At 36.0% G+C, this 12,523-nt stretch overlaps 1 protein-coding gene across 14 annotated transcripts in view; it reads right to left on the bottom strand.

The window, feature by feature from the left end:
• ITSN1 (intersectin 1) overlaps positions 1–12,523 on the bottom strand; it is a 120,791-nt gene that overhangs the window by 88,993 nt on the left and 19,275 nt on the right. For 13 of the 14 annotated variants that reach the window (XR_015796792.1, XR_015796793.1, XM_088144650.1 and 10 more), the window contains 3 exons: positions 8,637–8,695; positions 7,792–7,884; positions 3,047–3,110 (listed from right to left, as the gene is read on the bottom strand). Coding sequence is in view for 11 of the 14 variants with exons in the window: in XM_088144650.1 (XP_088000776.1) it covers positions 3,047–3,110; positions 7,792–7,884; positions 8,637–8,664 (185 nt within the window). In the remaining 3 variants the exon portion in view is untranslated. Of the gene's footprint in view, positions 1–3,046; positions 3,111–7,791; positions 7,885–8,636; positions 8,696–12,523 lie in introns of those variants that run through there. The other variant, XM_088144653.1, reaches the window with a different exon arrangement.

The following is a 12,523-nucleotide window of genomic DNA, read 5'->3' as shown; positions in this document are numbered from 1 at the left end:
TTATCTACTGTATATGAATGGACTTCAGCTGTATCAGGTGGGTGTCTTTCTTTTAGAGAGCTGTGTGTGTATTTTGGGGGATCGTGTGCTGTCCTTGAGTGTTCAAGTCGGTACAGTGATAAGCAGCACTCACTTCCAGCTGCAAATAATGTACCATCAATATCCTTTCCTGAAAGTCTGATCTGGCCGCTACTCATGCACCAATTACCTCCTGATTAGATTACTATAATGCATTCTATGAGGGATACTCTTGAAGGAAGCTCAGAAACTGCAGCAGGACCAGAATGCAGCAGCCAGGCTTCTGTTGGGTGCTCCCCAGCACAAGCAATACCTGTTCTGACAAAAATGAATTTGTAACCTATAAATTTCCAGATTTAATTTAAGGTGCACATTTTGAAACAAATCCCTAAATGACTTGGGACGTGTCTATTGGAAGGAGCAGCTTCTCCCATATGCTGTGAACTGGGAGCTCTGATCATTTTCTGCAAATACAGCAGGAGGCCCAGCTGGAATCTAATACTACCACCAGTTCTGTGGCACAACCTTCCCCTCAAAATTCAGACCACTCCCTTCTTGCTTTGTATTAAGATCTAAAAACTTACTTTTATACGCTAGCTTTTCTCACTGAGGTTTTTGCTTTCAAAAATGTCACTCTGATATATTTAAATTTATTGCATTGTCTGGGTAGTATTTTTATTTAGGAATGTTATGATTTTATGGACTTATATACTTAACTGCCACAGGTTGGAGCAAATGGGTCAGAAATATGATATATGTTTATTTTGTTGAAAATATCTGCATACATGATTAGTCATTTATTAGTAGATCCCTCTCCTTTCTTTCTGGAAAGCAGAGTCTAGAACCAACTCTTAGGGACCAATATGATGTAATATGTCTGTAGCTATTTAGGTCTTAATATTACTATGAGCTTTGAATGTTAAAAAATGTAAGAACTACTGATTTTTCAAGGTTAACAGACATCCTAAAGGAAATGGAATGGCTTCAAATAAATTATAATACACTATTATTTAAACTATGCTAATATGATACAGGACAGAGCCAATTATTTTCTTGCATTATTTTCATACCCCTGTCATTAGTCTTTTTGCTACTTGTTGACCAATAGAAGGCAGTGTCTGACTGGTTTTGTTCTTATTAGGATTCATCAGATACATATAGCCATTGTAATTAATTTTAGATCTTACATACTCCAAATTCCTTTACCAGGAAGTGAACCAAAATTAAATCTAAAGTTAATCAATTAATTAATGTAGAATTAATTAAGTAGTGTTTTAGAACTGTTGGTAACACTAAAATTAATATCACTTTGCATATTAATGATACAGAATGAAATTATTTTAAATGTTAATGTTGTTTCTGTTTCTATTTGAAACTAACAAGAACTAAATCAGAGCCACAAGGCAGGGTTATCAGACTTCAAATTTCATTGCAAAACTGTTAAATGCTAAACTCAAAGTAAGCGGGAATAAAAATAGACAAAACTGTGTTGCATATTTTTTTTTAAGAGCACACATATATTATTAAACAATGCACAATAAGCAACCTTAAAGGAAGCCTGTTTTATCACCTTCTATGCTCAAAACATTCTCAAAGCTGAACTGGACTGTGGCTGTGACAGGAAATATGGAAATTACTCTGATAGTGCTTAAATATTTCTCTCTTTCACATAGGAAAATGTTATCAATTTCACAGAAATGTTAAGGTTGTGTTTACAAAAGAAACAATATAATACTGCCTACAAACATTTTTCCCTTTCCTTCTCTATTTATGTATGTATGAATTTGTAAGTTGACTGTAAGCTGTGTACAAAAGCAAGAGCCACAGCCATTCCAATAACAATTGAATACAATAATACATAATAGAAGAAATACTTAGCTACAGCGTAAAAGTAGATGCCTAATTCTACACTGAAAATGCATAATATTGCATAGTATTATATTGTATTTCATAACAATGGATTAAAATTGAAGTTACAGTATCTATATGGAAAATATTACATAGTATTTTAATCTCTACTAATTCTCTATTTCATCTCTACTAATTCTATAGAAATCAAGAGGGATTTAATCAAAACTGAAAAAAATCCTGAAGAACATAATTTTCAGAAAGTATGTTGGAACAGCATGTCTGCTTAAATTTAATTACGGTTTCCAAAACCGCCTGAGTTTCAGTTCATTATAAACATTAACCTTTATTATAAACTGCCTTGGCTACTAGAAATTATATTTAAAAGACTAGCATAATAATTATGCAGTTTCACTAACAGTTTTTCAAATTTCAAGAAAATTTAAACATCCAGTTACGTATTCTAAAAGATTGTAAAATGCAAATAAAAATAACTATTAAAATACTTTATTTTTATCTTCATTTATTACCATTCTTTACATCAAAATTATACTAAAATACAGATGCTGAAAACAAATCCTTGTGATATAACAAAGGATTCTTAAATATTCTTAGCAAACAGTTTTTTCTTTTTAAGAAATTAGAATATCTATTCTTATATAATCACATAAAAATTCTAACATTCATTGTCTAAAGTAAAATCCCATTATTTCAGTATCTAATTATTCTCTCTAGACGATGAAAAAATCCATTCTATCTACTAAATTCATTTTGCTTCCAATCTTAGAATCAAACATTATATGTATGTTATTCTACAAATAATTCAGATGCCTAACCAAAGAGGCTAGCTACAGAAAGATCAAGTTGCTGATGTGCTGGACTGACATTTTTTATATTTCCCCTGGTTCTTTATAGCTGAAAAAAATCTTTCACAGAAAACATTATATTCATTTTATCAAAAATACTGTTCTAACGACTCATAGTATAAAGAAAAAGTCTCTTTCAAACCAAGGCAACTTCACTGACACATCTTCCAGGATATATTTTTTACTTCCCATTTAAGCATACAGCCTCTGCATTTCATAGTATATCACAGGTAAAATAGGTGAAATTTTAAAACAGAATGTCGCTGTATCATTTAAATATTACCCGCAAAGAACTGCTAAAATATCAAACTTACCATATCTGTGCTAAAATTGGCTGAGGTAAACCAGACTGAAAAAAAAAATTCCTGGCTTGATCACCTGCCAAGAAGAAAGATATTATTTCAAATGTAATCTTGTACAAATAGCAATAAAAAAGCAGTGGTAAGGAACCTGTGTCTGTCTAATGCTATTGAACTACAATTCACAAACCCTTTATCATCTGCCCCGCTAGTTAGAGCATCTAGAATTATATTTTAACACCTGGGGGACCAAAAGTTCCCCTCCTCAGAGAAAATAATGTTGTTCTTTTATTGCATACAAAGAGATATCAGTAATTCTTACAAAAGCTATTGTGATAGGTCAGGACTATTCCTTCTAACATTAAATAAATTTTTCCACATTCATTCTGGAACAGCTTTACCCACTGCAGAAATTGAACATGCCATAAAACTTAATGTTAGCAGTTTGCAAGACTTTAAAAAAACTTTATAAAAGGAATTATGGGGGGAAGGAGGATGCAATTGCATGGAATGTTGAAGGACAGAAGAAGCAACAATTGAGTGGAACAGATCAAGAAACGTAGCGGTCAGAAAAAAGAAGAGAAAAATGTTGGGGAAAACAGAATAGAAAGCAGAAGGAAATGACGCACATGGAAATGGAAAAGAATATGTAAAACCATAATGTTATCTGGGCAAATATGCTGGATTTTATTTCCCCCAACAGAAGTGGGAACTTCTTGGAGATATCAACTGTAGAAATCCTCAGTTTCAAGGGAGAAAATTAGTAGAAATGAATTTATCATACCTTCCTCTCAAAATAAAAAGGTGCCGGGGGCAGGATAAAAATAACGGTCAGAACCATGAACAGATTATAATATCTCCCTCCCCATCCCCACCCTAGAAATACATCATACCCATCCAGGCCATAATCTGTATGTAATTGGACAAGCAAAAGCAAGTGGCTTACATCTCTCCTATTCCTGATCCTGAAAAAGTACTCTATTTCTACTATGAGTTGCCCTGGGATTGCTAAACCAGGGATCATTTCACTCTAGTCTTTGCTATCAAGGATTGCTGAAACATTTGAAACATATCTATCAAATGAAGCCATCAGCAACTCAGAGATCAACTTACACCCACTTAGATATAAATGTATACCCAATTTATTTTGGCATAGTCAAACTGATTTTCCTCTTGTACATTTTCTTTCCCCTTCTCCTTATTTTTAATTTTTAGTTATTTTGTCTTTCTGATTTGGGATCCTGAGAGCAGGTTTTATATCTCAATTTTATGGACGTGAGCTGCTTTGGAAGATATAAATGAGAAAAATGAGATTCAAATACAGGTGAAACTCGAAAAATTAGAATACTGTATTGTGCAAATGTTCATTTATGTCAGTACGGCAACTCAAAAGGTGAAACCAATATATGAGATAGACGCATTACATGCAAAGCGAGATATGTCAAGCCTTACTTTGGTATAATTGTGATGATTATGGCGTACTCATAATTGCTCTCATCAGAAAAGAGGACTTTGGACCACTGGGCAACAGAGGTAGCCCAGGTAAGACGCTTCTGACGTTTGTTCAGGAGCGGCTTGACAAGAGGAATACAACACTGGAAGCCCATGTCCAGGATCTGTGTGTGTGTGGTGGCTCTTGATGCACTAACTCCAGCCTCAGTCCACTCCTTGTACAAGTCCCCAACACTTTTGAATGGCCTTTTCCTGACAATCCTCTCCAGGCTGCGGTCATCCCTGCTGCTTGTGCACCTTTTTCTACCACACTTTTCCCTTCCACATAACCTTCTATTGATGTGCTTTGATACAGCACTTTGGGAACATCCAACTTCTTTTGCAATTACCTTTGGGGCTTTCCCTCCTTGTAGAGGATGTCAATGATGGTTTTCTGCACAACTGTCAGGTCAGCAGTCTTTCCCATGCTTGTGATTCCTACTGAACCAGCCTGAGAGACCATTTAAAGGCTCAGGAACCCTTTGCAGGTATTATGGATTCATTAGCTGATTAGAGTGGGACACTTTGAGCCTAGAATATTGAACCTTTTCACACTATTCTAATTTTCTGAGATTGTGAATTTGGGGTTTTCATAAGCTGTACGCCATAATCATCACAATTATACCAAAGTAAGGCTTGACATATCTCGCTTTGCATGTAATGCGTCTATCTCATATATTGGTTTTACCTTTTGAGTTGCCGTACTGACATAAATGAACATTTGCACAATATTCTAATTTTTCGAGTTTCACCTGTAGATGAGATAAAATTAAGATCAGGCCCTACTCTCAGGCTCCCAAACCAGGGTTCACCTGTTGGTAAAAGATGAGAGACTTATATGATCTCACAAGAAACCAAAGTATTTTTCTCTTTTTTCTTTTTCTTACTTTTTTCTCTTTGTTCTGTTTTATTAAATAAATGAAGCACACACACACACAAGAGTTCACCTACTGTGGTCCTAGTCATTATACTTCATTAAATAAAAAGTAATAACTTGTTATTCTACTAGATACATATAAGATCTATAATCAAGATACTGGCATCTATCTAGTCCGTCCGTCCGTCCGTCCTTCCTTCTTCCTTCCCTCCCTCCCTCCTTCCCTCAATGTGTCATATGAGGTTATAGTAACAAAAGAATCAAAATCAAAAAAATTGTTTGCATATCTAGCATATGATTTTAAAAATCTGCATATTAGTCAATAGAGAATACACACTGTATTTAATATCACTTTAGACACAAAAACAGGAAGCATAAGGTTCCTGCTATCTACTCTATTTAAATAACTGTTCTTTTACTGAAATTATGGGCTTTAGGTAAATAAGCAAACATTTTCTATACAGGAAGTATTCTTACTAAACCAATGATTTTAGCCTTTACTCTTTTAAAGGAGAAGCATAATGCAGATATCCCACTATATTATTTCAGAACTATATAACCATTTGAGGCCTGTTCATTTGTTATATTGTGGGGAGAAATGTTAAATCTAAAACTAGTGACAGTAGTATACATTTCTCTCTTTATGAATTCCCTAATCAACTCACATTTTTTAAGGAACAGGTTAAGTATTCATAAGCTACCTTCAAATAAATATAAGAAACATCTATTCATAAATTTTTAATCCATAAAGAAGGGATGTGCATGAATGTAAGACACATTCTCCCCAGAAAATAATAAATGAATGAGCTCAGAGAATATTTAATATTTCATTATTTTAAAGATAAATGTACAACCTTATCGGTGTGTAAGGGTATATCTATCCATCTATTTATCCATTCACCCAAGAGGTAAATAGTTGTTGTTGTTCAGTCGTTAAGTCGTGTCCAACTCTTCGTGACCCCATGAACCATATTGCGCCAGGCCTTCCTGTCCTTCACTGCCTCCCTGAGTTTGCTCAGGTTCATGCTCATTGCTTCAGTGATGCTATCTAACCATCTCATTCTCTGCCGTCCTCTTCTCCTTTTGCCTTCAATCTTTCCCAGCATCAGGATCTTTTCCAAAGAGTCCTCTCTTCACATTAGGTGACCAAAGTATCTGAGCTTGAGCTTAATTATCAATCCTTCCAATGAGCAATCAGGGTTGATTTCCTTTAAGATTGACTGGTTTGACCTCCTAGCAGTCCAGGGGACTCTTAAGAGTCTTCTCCAGCACCACAGTTCAAAGGCAAGGGGTAAATATTATAAGATAAATAGAGTTTCCTCATTAATTTTCTGTTCCATAGTGCAATCTTCATTGCTTATTTGGGATATATTAGTAAGAGAAAAATCCACCTTTATAGGCATTATAAATATACAAAAATGGTCATTCTTTACACAAATAACAATGCATTGCCACCTTAAATGCACAAAACATGTAGGTTCTTTAATATGGCAATCAAAACTCTTAACTGAATGGCTTTGGTTGATGCTAGTATATAGAGGCTAAAAATATACAAATGAGTTTTTAGAGAGATTGCTCTTTCCTGCTTCCAGCAATTTAGAATTGCACAGATACTGTTGTTCTTCAAAAGAGGACAGTGAGAGGCAGCTGGGCATTTTAACAGACTTGTAGAGTGCAATAATTAATAAAACAATATACAGAGGTTCCATCCCTGCTACTACTGGCTACATGTCAAGAGGAAGAAGGGGTAGCTGATTAAGAATATACTGTTGTTTGCTGATAAGCAAGCTGACTGCTATTTTTAAATTCTCTGGTATAATATACTGCCTCATTCTGTATTTTGGAGAGTGGTTGCCTATGTTTTGCATTCTGTTTTAGATAGGTTATCAAGTGGAAAATTATGGATTATACACATGCTGTATAAATAGGGTTGTTATGCTGTTGAGCTTTCAAGCTGCATTGTATGCACTGTGAAAACAAGATCTGAAAGAATCCTCAAGACAATAATAGAGAAAAGTATTTTTGCTGTTCTAATGCAGTTCACTTACAGTACTGAAGTGAATTTATTGCTATTATTTCCTTGCTGAACCCAATGATGTGGGTTGTTGGGAGGAGGGTAGGCAAGACACCATAAAGTAGCAATACATTCAGAATTCTAAGGTAATTTCTTAACATTTTAGTGATTCTTTTAACACCTCTGCAATCACATTTTGAACAGAATATTAATTATCTTGGAGGTATGCATATATTGACTTCTCCACCTTACCACAACAGTGGACTTGCAGCGCTACGAGATTGGCTGCTGGATGCGGACTATAGGAAAACAACATGTTATATGGTAGTATGGATGATCTTAATTTAATTTAATCATGCAGAATGACTGTGGCATTACCAGTGATAAATCCAGATATTGGTTTCAAACTGTGGAATTGCTGATCATGCTTTGCTCTCTCCTCCACAGTTATGGCCCAGATGTCCAGGCTGCCTAATTCATAACAAAGACATTGAAATAGGTAAAAAACAGGTGTTATAAATAATATTTATTTATTTGATTTGATTTGATAACAAGCCGCCCATCTCAGCAATAGTATAGTAATATAATAATAGTGTACTTTCTTAAGGAGCGATGTAGAATTTAAACCCTGCCATACTTTTTAAAACTCCACAAACAGAAAGAGGTTTAAGCAATGCCTTGAGCCTCATGTTGAAGAAAGGGAAGCTCTTTAATAAAGCAAAAAGAAAGTATTCACGATAGTAAGTTGACGGGCAACAAAAATATAGGTTGCTGCTGAAGAACTGGAGTCCACCACAAATGCAGTTGGCAGGTGGCCAGTAGAAACCATACATGAATATATTTCTGATGACAAAATGCCTCTAGTATATTTTACCACTGACATTTTTAAAATCAGAGACAATAGAGAAAATATTCTATCATTACTATGGATGAGAAGGTTAAGATGGAAGTACTCCTATTGACTTCTGACATAGCCCCCACCACCATTGCCATCCAATTATGTTAAATATTTGGACTGCAAAATTATTTCCCTAGCTCTTGCTGCTTTTATCTCCAGCCATCCTGATTTCCCTACCCTAAGCTGTTTTGTTAACTTCTGTAACTACACTGCAGGATGAAATACAAGATTTTTAGCTCTACAAATCCGAGGACTTTTTCTAACACAGATGAAATAGTGTTTTTTCCCTTAAAAAGAAATGTCACAAAAATATTTTAATGCTTACCTCCAAAGGGTGTTGGAAACTGAGCCATGATTCAGTTACTTTAAGTTGCTAGTAGATGCCTGAAATAAATGCATGCATAACAAGAATTTGGAATTATTAAAAATATGAAAATTTGAGATATAAATATAGGAAGGAAGGAAGGAAGGAAGGAAGGAAGGAAGGAAGGAAGGAAGGAAGGAAGGAAGGAAGGAAGGAAGGAAGGAAGGAAGGAAGGAAGGAAGGAAGGAAGGAAGCTTAATAAGTGTTGCCAAATAGGCAGTCCTTCTGAACTATCTTTTTCTTAACAGCATTAAGTTTGTCATCAATATTGTTATAACAACAACTTTATTCTATAGAATTTACAGAGTAAATTATTTTAACAAAAGTTATCTTGGCACTCTAAGATTGCAATAACCAAAAATACTGTGATAGAGAAACAAATGCTATAAACTTAAAAAAAAAAAAGGCTTGCTTAATTAGAAAGTTGATAATATTTAATTTTGTTTAATTGCACAGCAGCATGCATGGAATTCTACAGTGCTTAAGCAAACTAGTTCTCACTCTGAGGAGTACATTAGAATCTCTTGTAATTTTGTGCTAAGAATCATGAATTCTCATCAACTCCTACCCACCAAATAAATCAACAGCTTTCATTTACATAAGGTGAGTGAACTGATATCAAATAAAGTCCATACAATGTAGGTCAAATAAATGAACCAGTTCTAGAGGAAGTCGGCACTTGTAAAATGTCCAGATCTGGACTGCCTTAAATCAGGATGTTTCTTCAGGTTATCCAGTCAACTGAAAGGCTGGTTCCTCATCAGGGCCACAAAGAAATTTCTAAATCCAAATGATACTAGTTCTAGGGCAACAGTATCTAGCAATTATAATGCTCACTAATTTGAGGACTTAGACATAAAAGGGAAAATGAGATGAGATGAAGATACTGAGCACAAAATAGGTAACTGACATGGAACAAAAGACAAATGAACTTAGTTTGATTCTTACAAATGCATTTGATAAAACATCCAGCCACAAACTTTTCCATATTATTTGTGAACTTCTAATTGAGTTGAATTGAAGAGAATAAGAATTTCACTCTATGAAATTTTATCTTAAATCACGTACATATATATTTTGTACAAAAGGCTTTATATCATAAAGTAGGCCTATGAAATCTGTACCTTCAGAATAATTCTTACTCTTTTATTCTGTCTGAATATGCACTATATAAAGGTAGAGCCTTAAGATGAATATCAAAATTCAAACTAAAAACAATATATTTGGAGTTCTAAATACATTTGTGGAGCAAAAAGAAATTGTTGCACCATGCAAAGTTTAGCATGAATAAATATTAGGAGAATAAGTAAAACATTATAACAAACTATATACAGTACTAAACTTTCTCCCCAGATGCTAATGAGACTGGGTTATGATCAAGTAATAAAGACACTGAAACTGAGGTTTACAGATACAGATGCCCAAAAACTCCATCTGTCTGTCTCTCTGTCTGCCTATCTTCAGTATAGTTGTAGACTAAAAATGGAAAATCAATGTACAATTTTTATAAGTGCAGTGGCTGGGATTTGGATACATAAACCCCCGGCAACAGTATACCTCAAACAGCTTATTCTGACAAACTATCGAAGAGTGTTCCCTCCTGGGCATTTTAGCATCCTCCTCTCAACAGTTCTCAAGGGCAGACATATCAGCACTCTCTGTTCAGTGTTAGAAACATTAGCCCACTTTTTTATGTACTATCTCTTATATAGGCTTATTTCAAAAATTTCCAGGCAAGAATACCTGGACTAGCTGCCAGAAACTGATATCTTAGGTGGACCACACAATTGGTGCCACTTTACCACTCCTTCAAATGATTTTTATGTAAGCTATTTAATTGTTAAATGAAGACTTCAAAATCACATAGCAAGTAGAAAATTTTGTTTTGCAACCTGCCAGGACAGCAATCTTACATAAAGTGGCAGAAAGTGTAGGAAGATATAAATCAGTGTTTTTTTCCCTTTTATGAGTGCATTTATATTGATGTAATGTAATTCTATGTAATTTGTATATTTCATTTCTTATTTTATTACAATTTAAAACATGTAATGAATCATTGATATTGGTCTGAGACCATAATCAAGTGACTGATTTTGAATGTCTACCTGGACTCTGCAATGTTTACAGGTTGATCCCAGACCTGCCCATCCTCATAAATTGGCTCATGTCAGGAAATAAACTGGCACTTTTCTGACTCCATACTGATTTACAGTATCTGAAATTAAAGTGAAACTGGCTTTTTTTTGGCAGTACCACAAAGGAAGCCCTTGCTGCATCCACTACAACTTATAAAGCTATTTGCTGCCCCCCCCCAAAAAAAATCCCCCTCTCACCTCTATGGATGGTATGTGTCTTCCTCAATCTCAGGTCCTCTACCAGAGGCCTGGGAGCTTGAGGGTTCTGCGCAGTATCTTAGCTGTTCCTAGCACTGCACTCTTCTGCACAGAGAGCTCTGATGTTGTTCCTGGGATCTGTTAGAGCCACTCTCCCAGCTTAGGAATCATAGCCCCAAGTGCTCATACCACCACTGGGGCCACTTTGGCCTTTACTTTCCACATCCTCTCTAATTCTTCCTTCAGGCCCTGGTACTTCCCCAGCTTCTCATACTCCTCCTTCCTGATGTTGCTGTCACTTGGCACCGCTACATGTATCACCACTGCTGTCTTCTGGTCCTTATCTATTACCACGATGTCTGGTTGATTGGCCAGTACCTGCCTGTCCATCTGGATCTGGAAGTCCCACAAGATCTTAGCCCTGTTATTCTCCATGACCTTCTGTGGAATCTCCCATCTGGACTTGGGAGGGTCTAGCCCATACACTGTGCAGATGTTTCTGTACACAATGCCAGCTACTTGGTTGTGCCGTTCAATGTATGCTGTTCCTGCCTGCATCTTACACCCTCCCACTATGTGTTGGACTGTCTCCGAGGCCTCTTTGCACAATCTGCACCTTGGGTCCTGTCTAGTGTGGTAGACCCCTGCTTCTCTGGATCTGGTGTTTAGTGCCTGTTCTTGTGCTGCTATGATCAGTGCCTCACTGCTGTCTTTTAGTCCAGCCCTTTCCAGCCACTTATAGGATTTCCCAATGTCAGCCATCTCAGCTATCTGTCAATGGTACATCCCATGCAGCAGCTTGTCTTGCCATGGTACTTCCTCCACTTGAACTTATAAAGCTATTTGCTGCTATGTATGTATGTATGTATGTATGTATGTATGTATGTATGTATGAATGAGCAATCTTTTCAGCAAATTTGATTTCAGTCCAGTCTAAATCAGATTTAAAATATAGTCAATTTCATGTTTCCAATAGAACAGAACAGAACAGAACAGAATAGAATAGAATAGAACAGAACAGAACAGAACCAAAACAAAAACAAAAACAAAAACAAAAACAAAAACATCCAGCCGACTTTTGCTGCTTGTTATGTAAACTTGGAAATTTCAAACCTTGTTAAGAACCTTTTCATCTTGCAGCAATGGCAAAATTAACAGCATATTTTCATAACAGAAGTTTAACTAAATTCAAGCAAACATGGTTCCCATATATACAATATATTATATTCAATGGTTACATGAGTTTCATTGGTTGCCGGCTTGCTTCTGGGTCCAATTCAAGGCATTGGTTATTACCTTTAAAGCCCTTTATGGCACAGGACCAGGTTACCTGAGGAGCTGTCTCGCCCCCATTATATCCGCCCACCCCATTCAGTCTGAAAGAAGGGGCATGTTGCAGACCCCACCAGTCAAGAAATTTCAGCTGGCGGGGTCTAGGAAGAGGACCTTTTTCCGCTGTAGCCCCCACCCTGTGGAACAGCTTACCACCGGAGGTGTGGGCCACCTCCATTCTTC

This window comes from Python bivittatus, unplaced genomic scaffold (assembly GCF_059951505.1).
Source record: "Python bivittatus isolate LINGU-HERP-01145 unplaced genomic scaffold, Pbiv_v1 ctg000350_np1212, whole genome shotgun sequence".
NCBI classification, from domain to species: Eukaryota; Metazoa; Chordata; class Lepidosauria; order Squamata; family Pythonidae; genus Python; species Python bivittatus.
The sequence above is the reverse complement of the archived record's forward strand: the minus strand, read 5'-3'. Positions and strand labels throughout refer to the sequence as shown.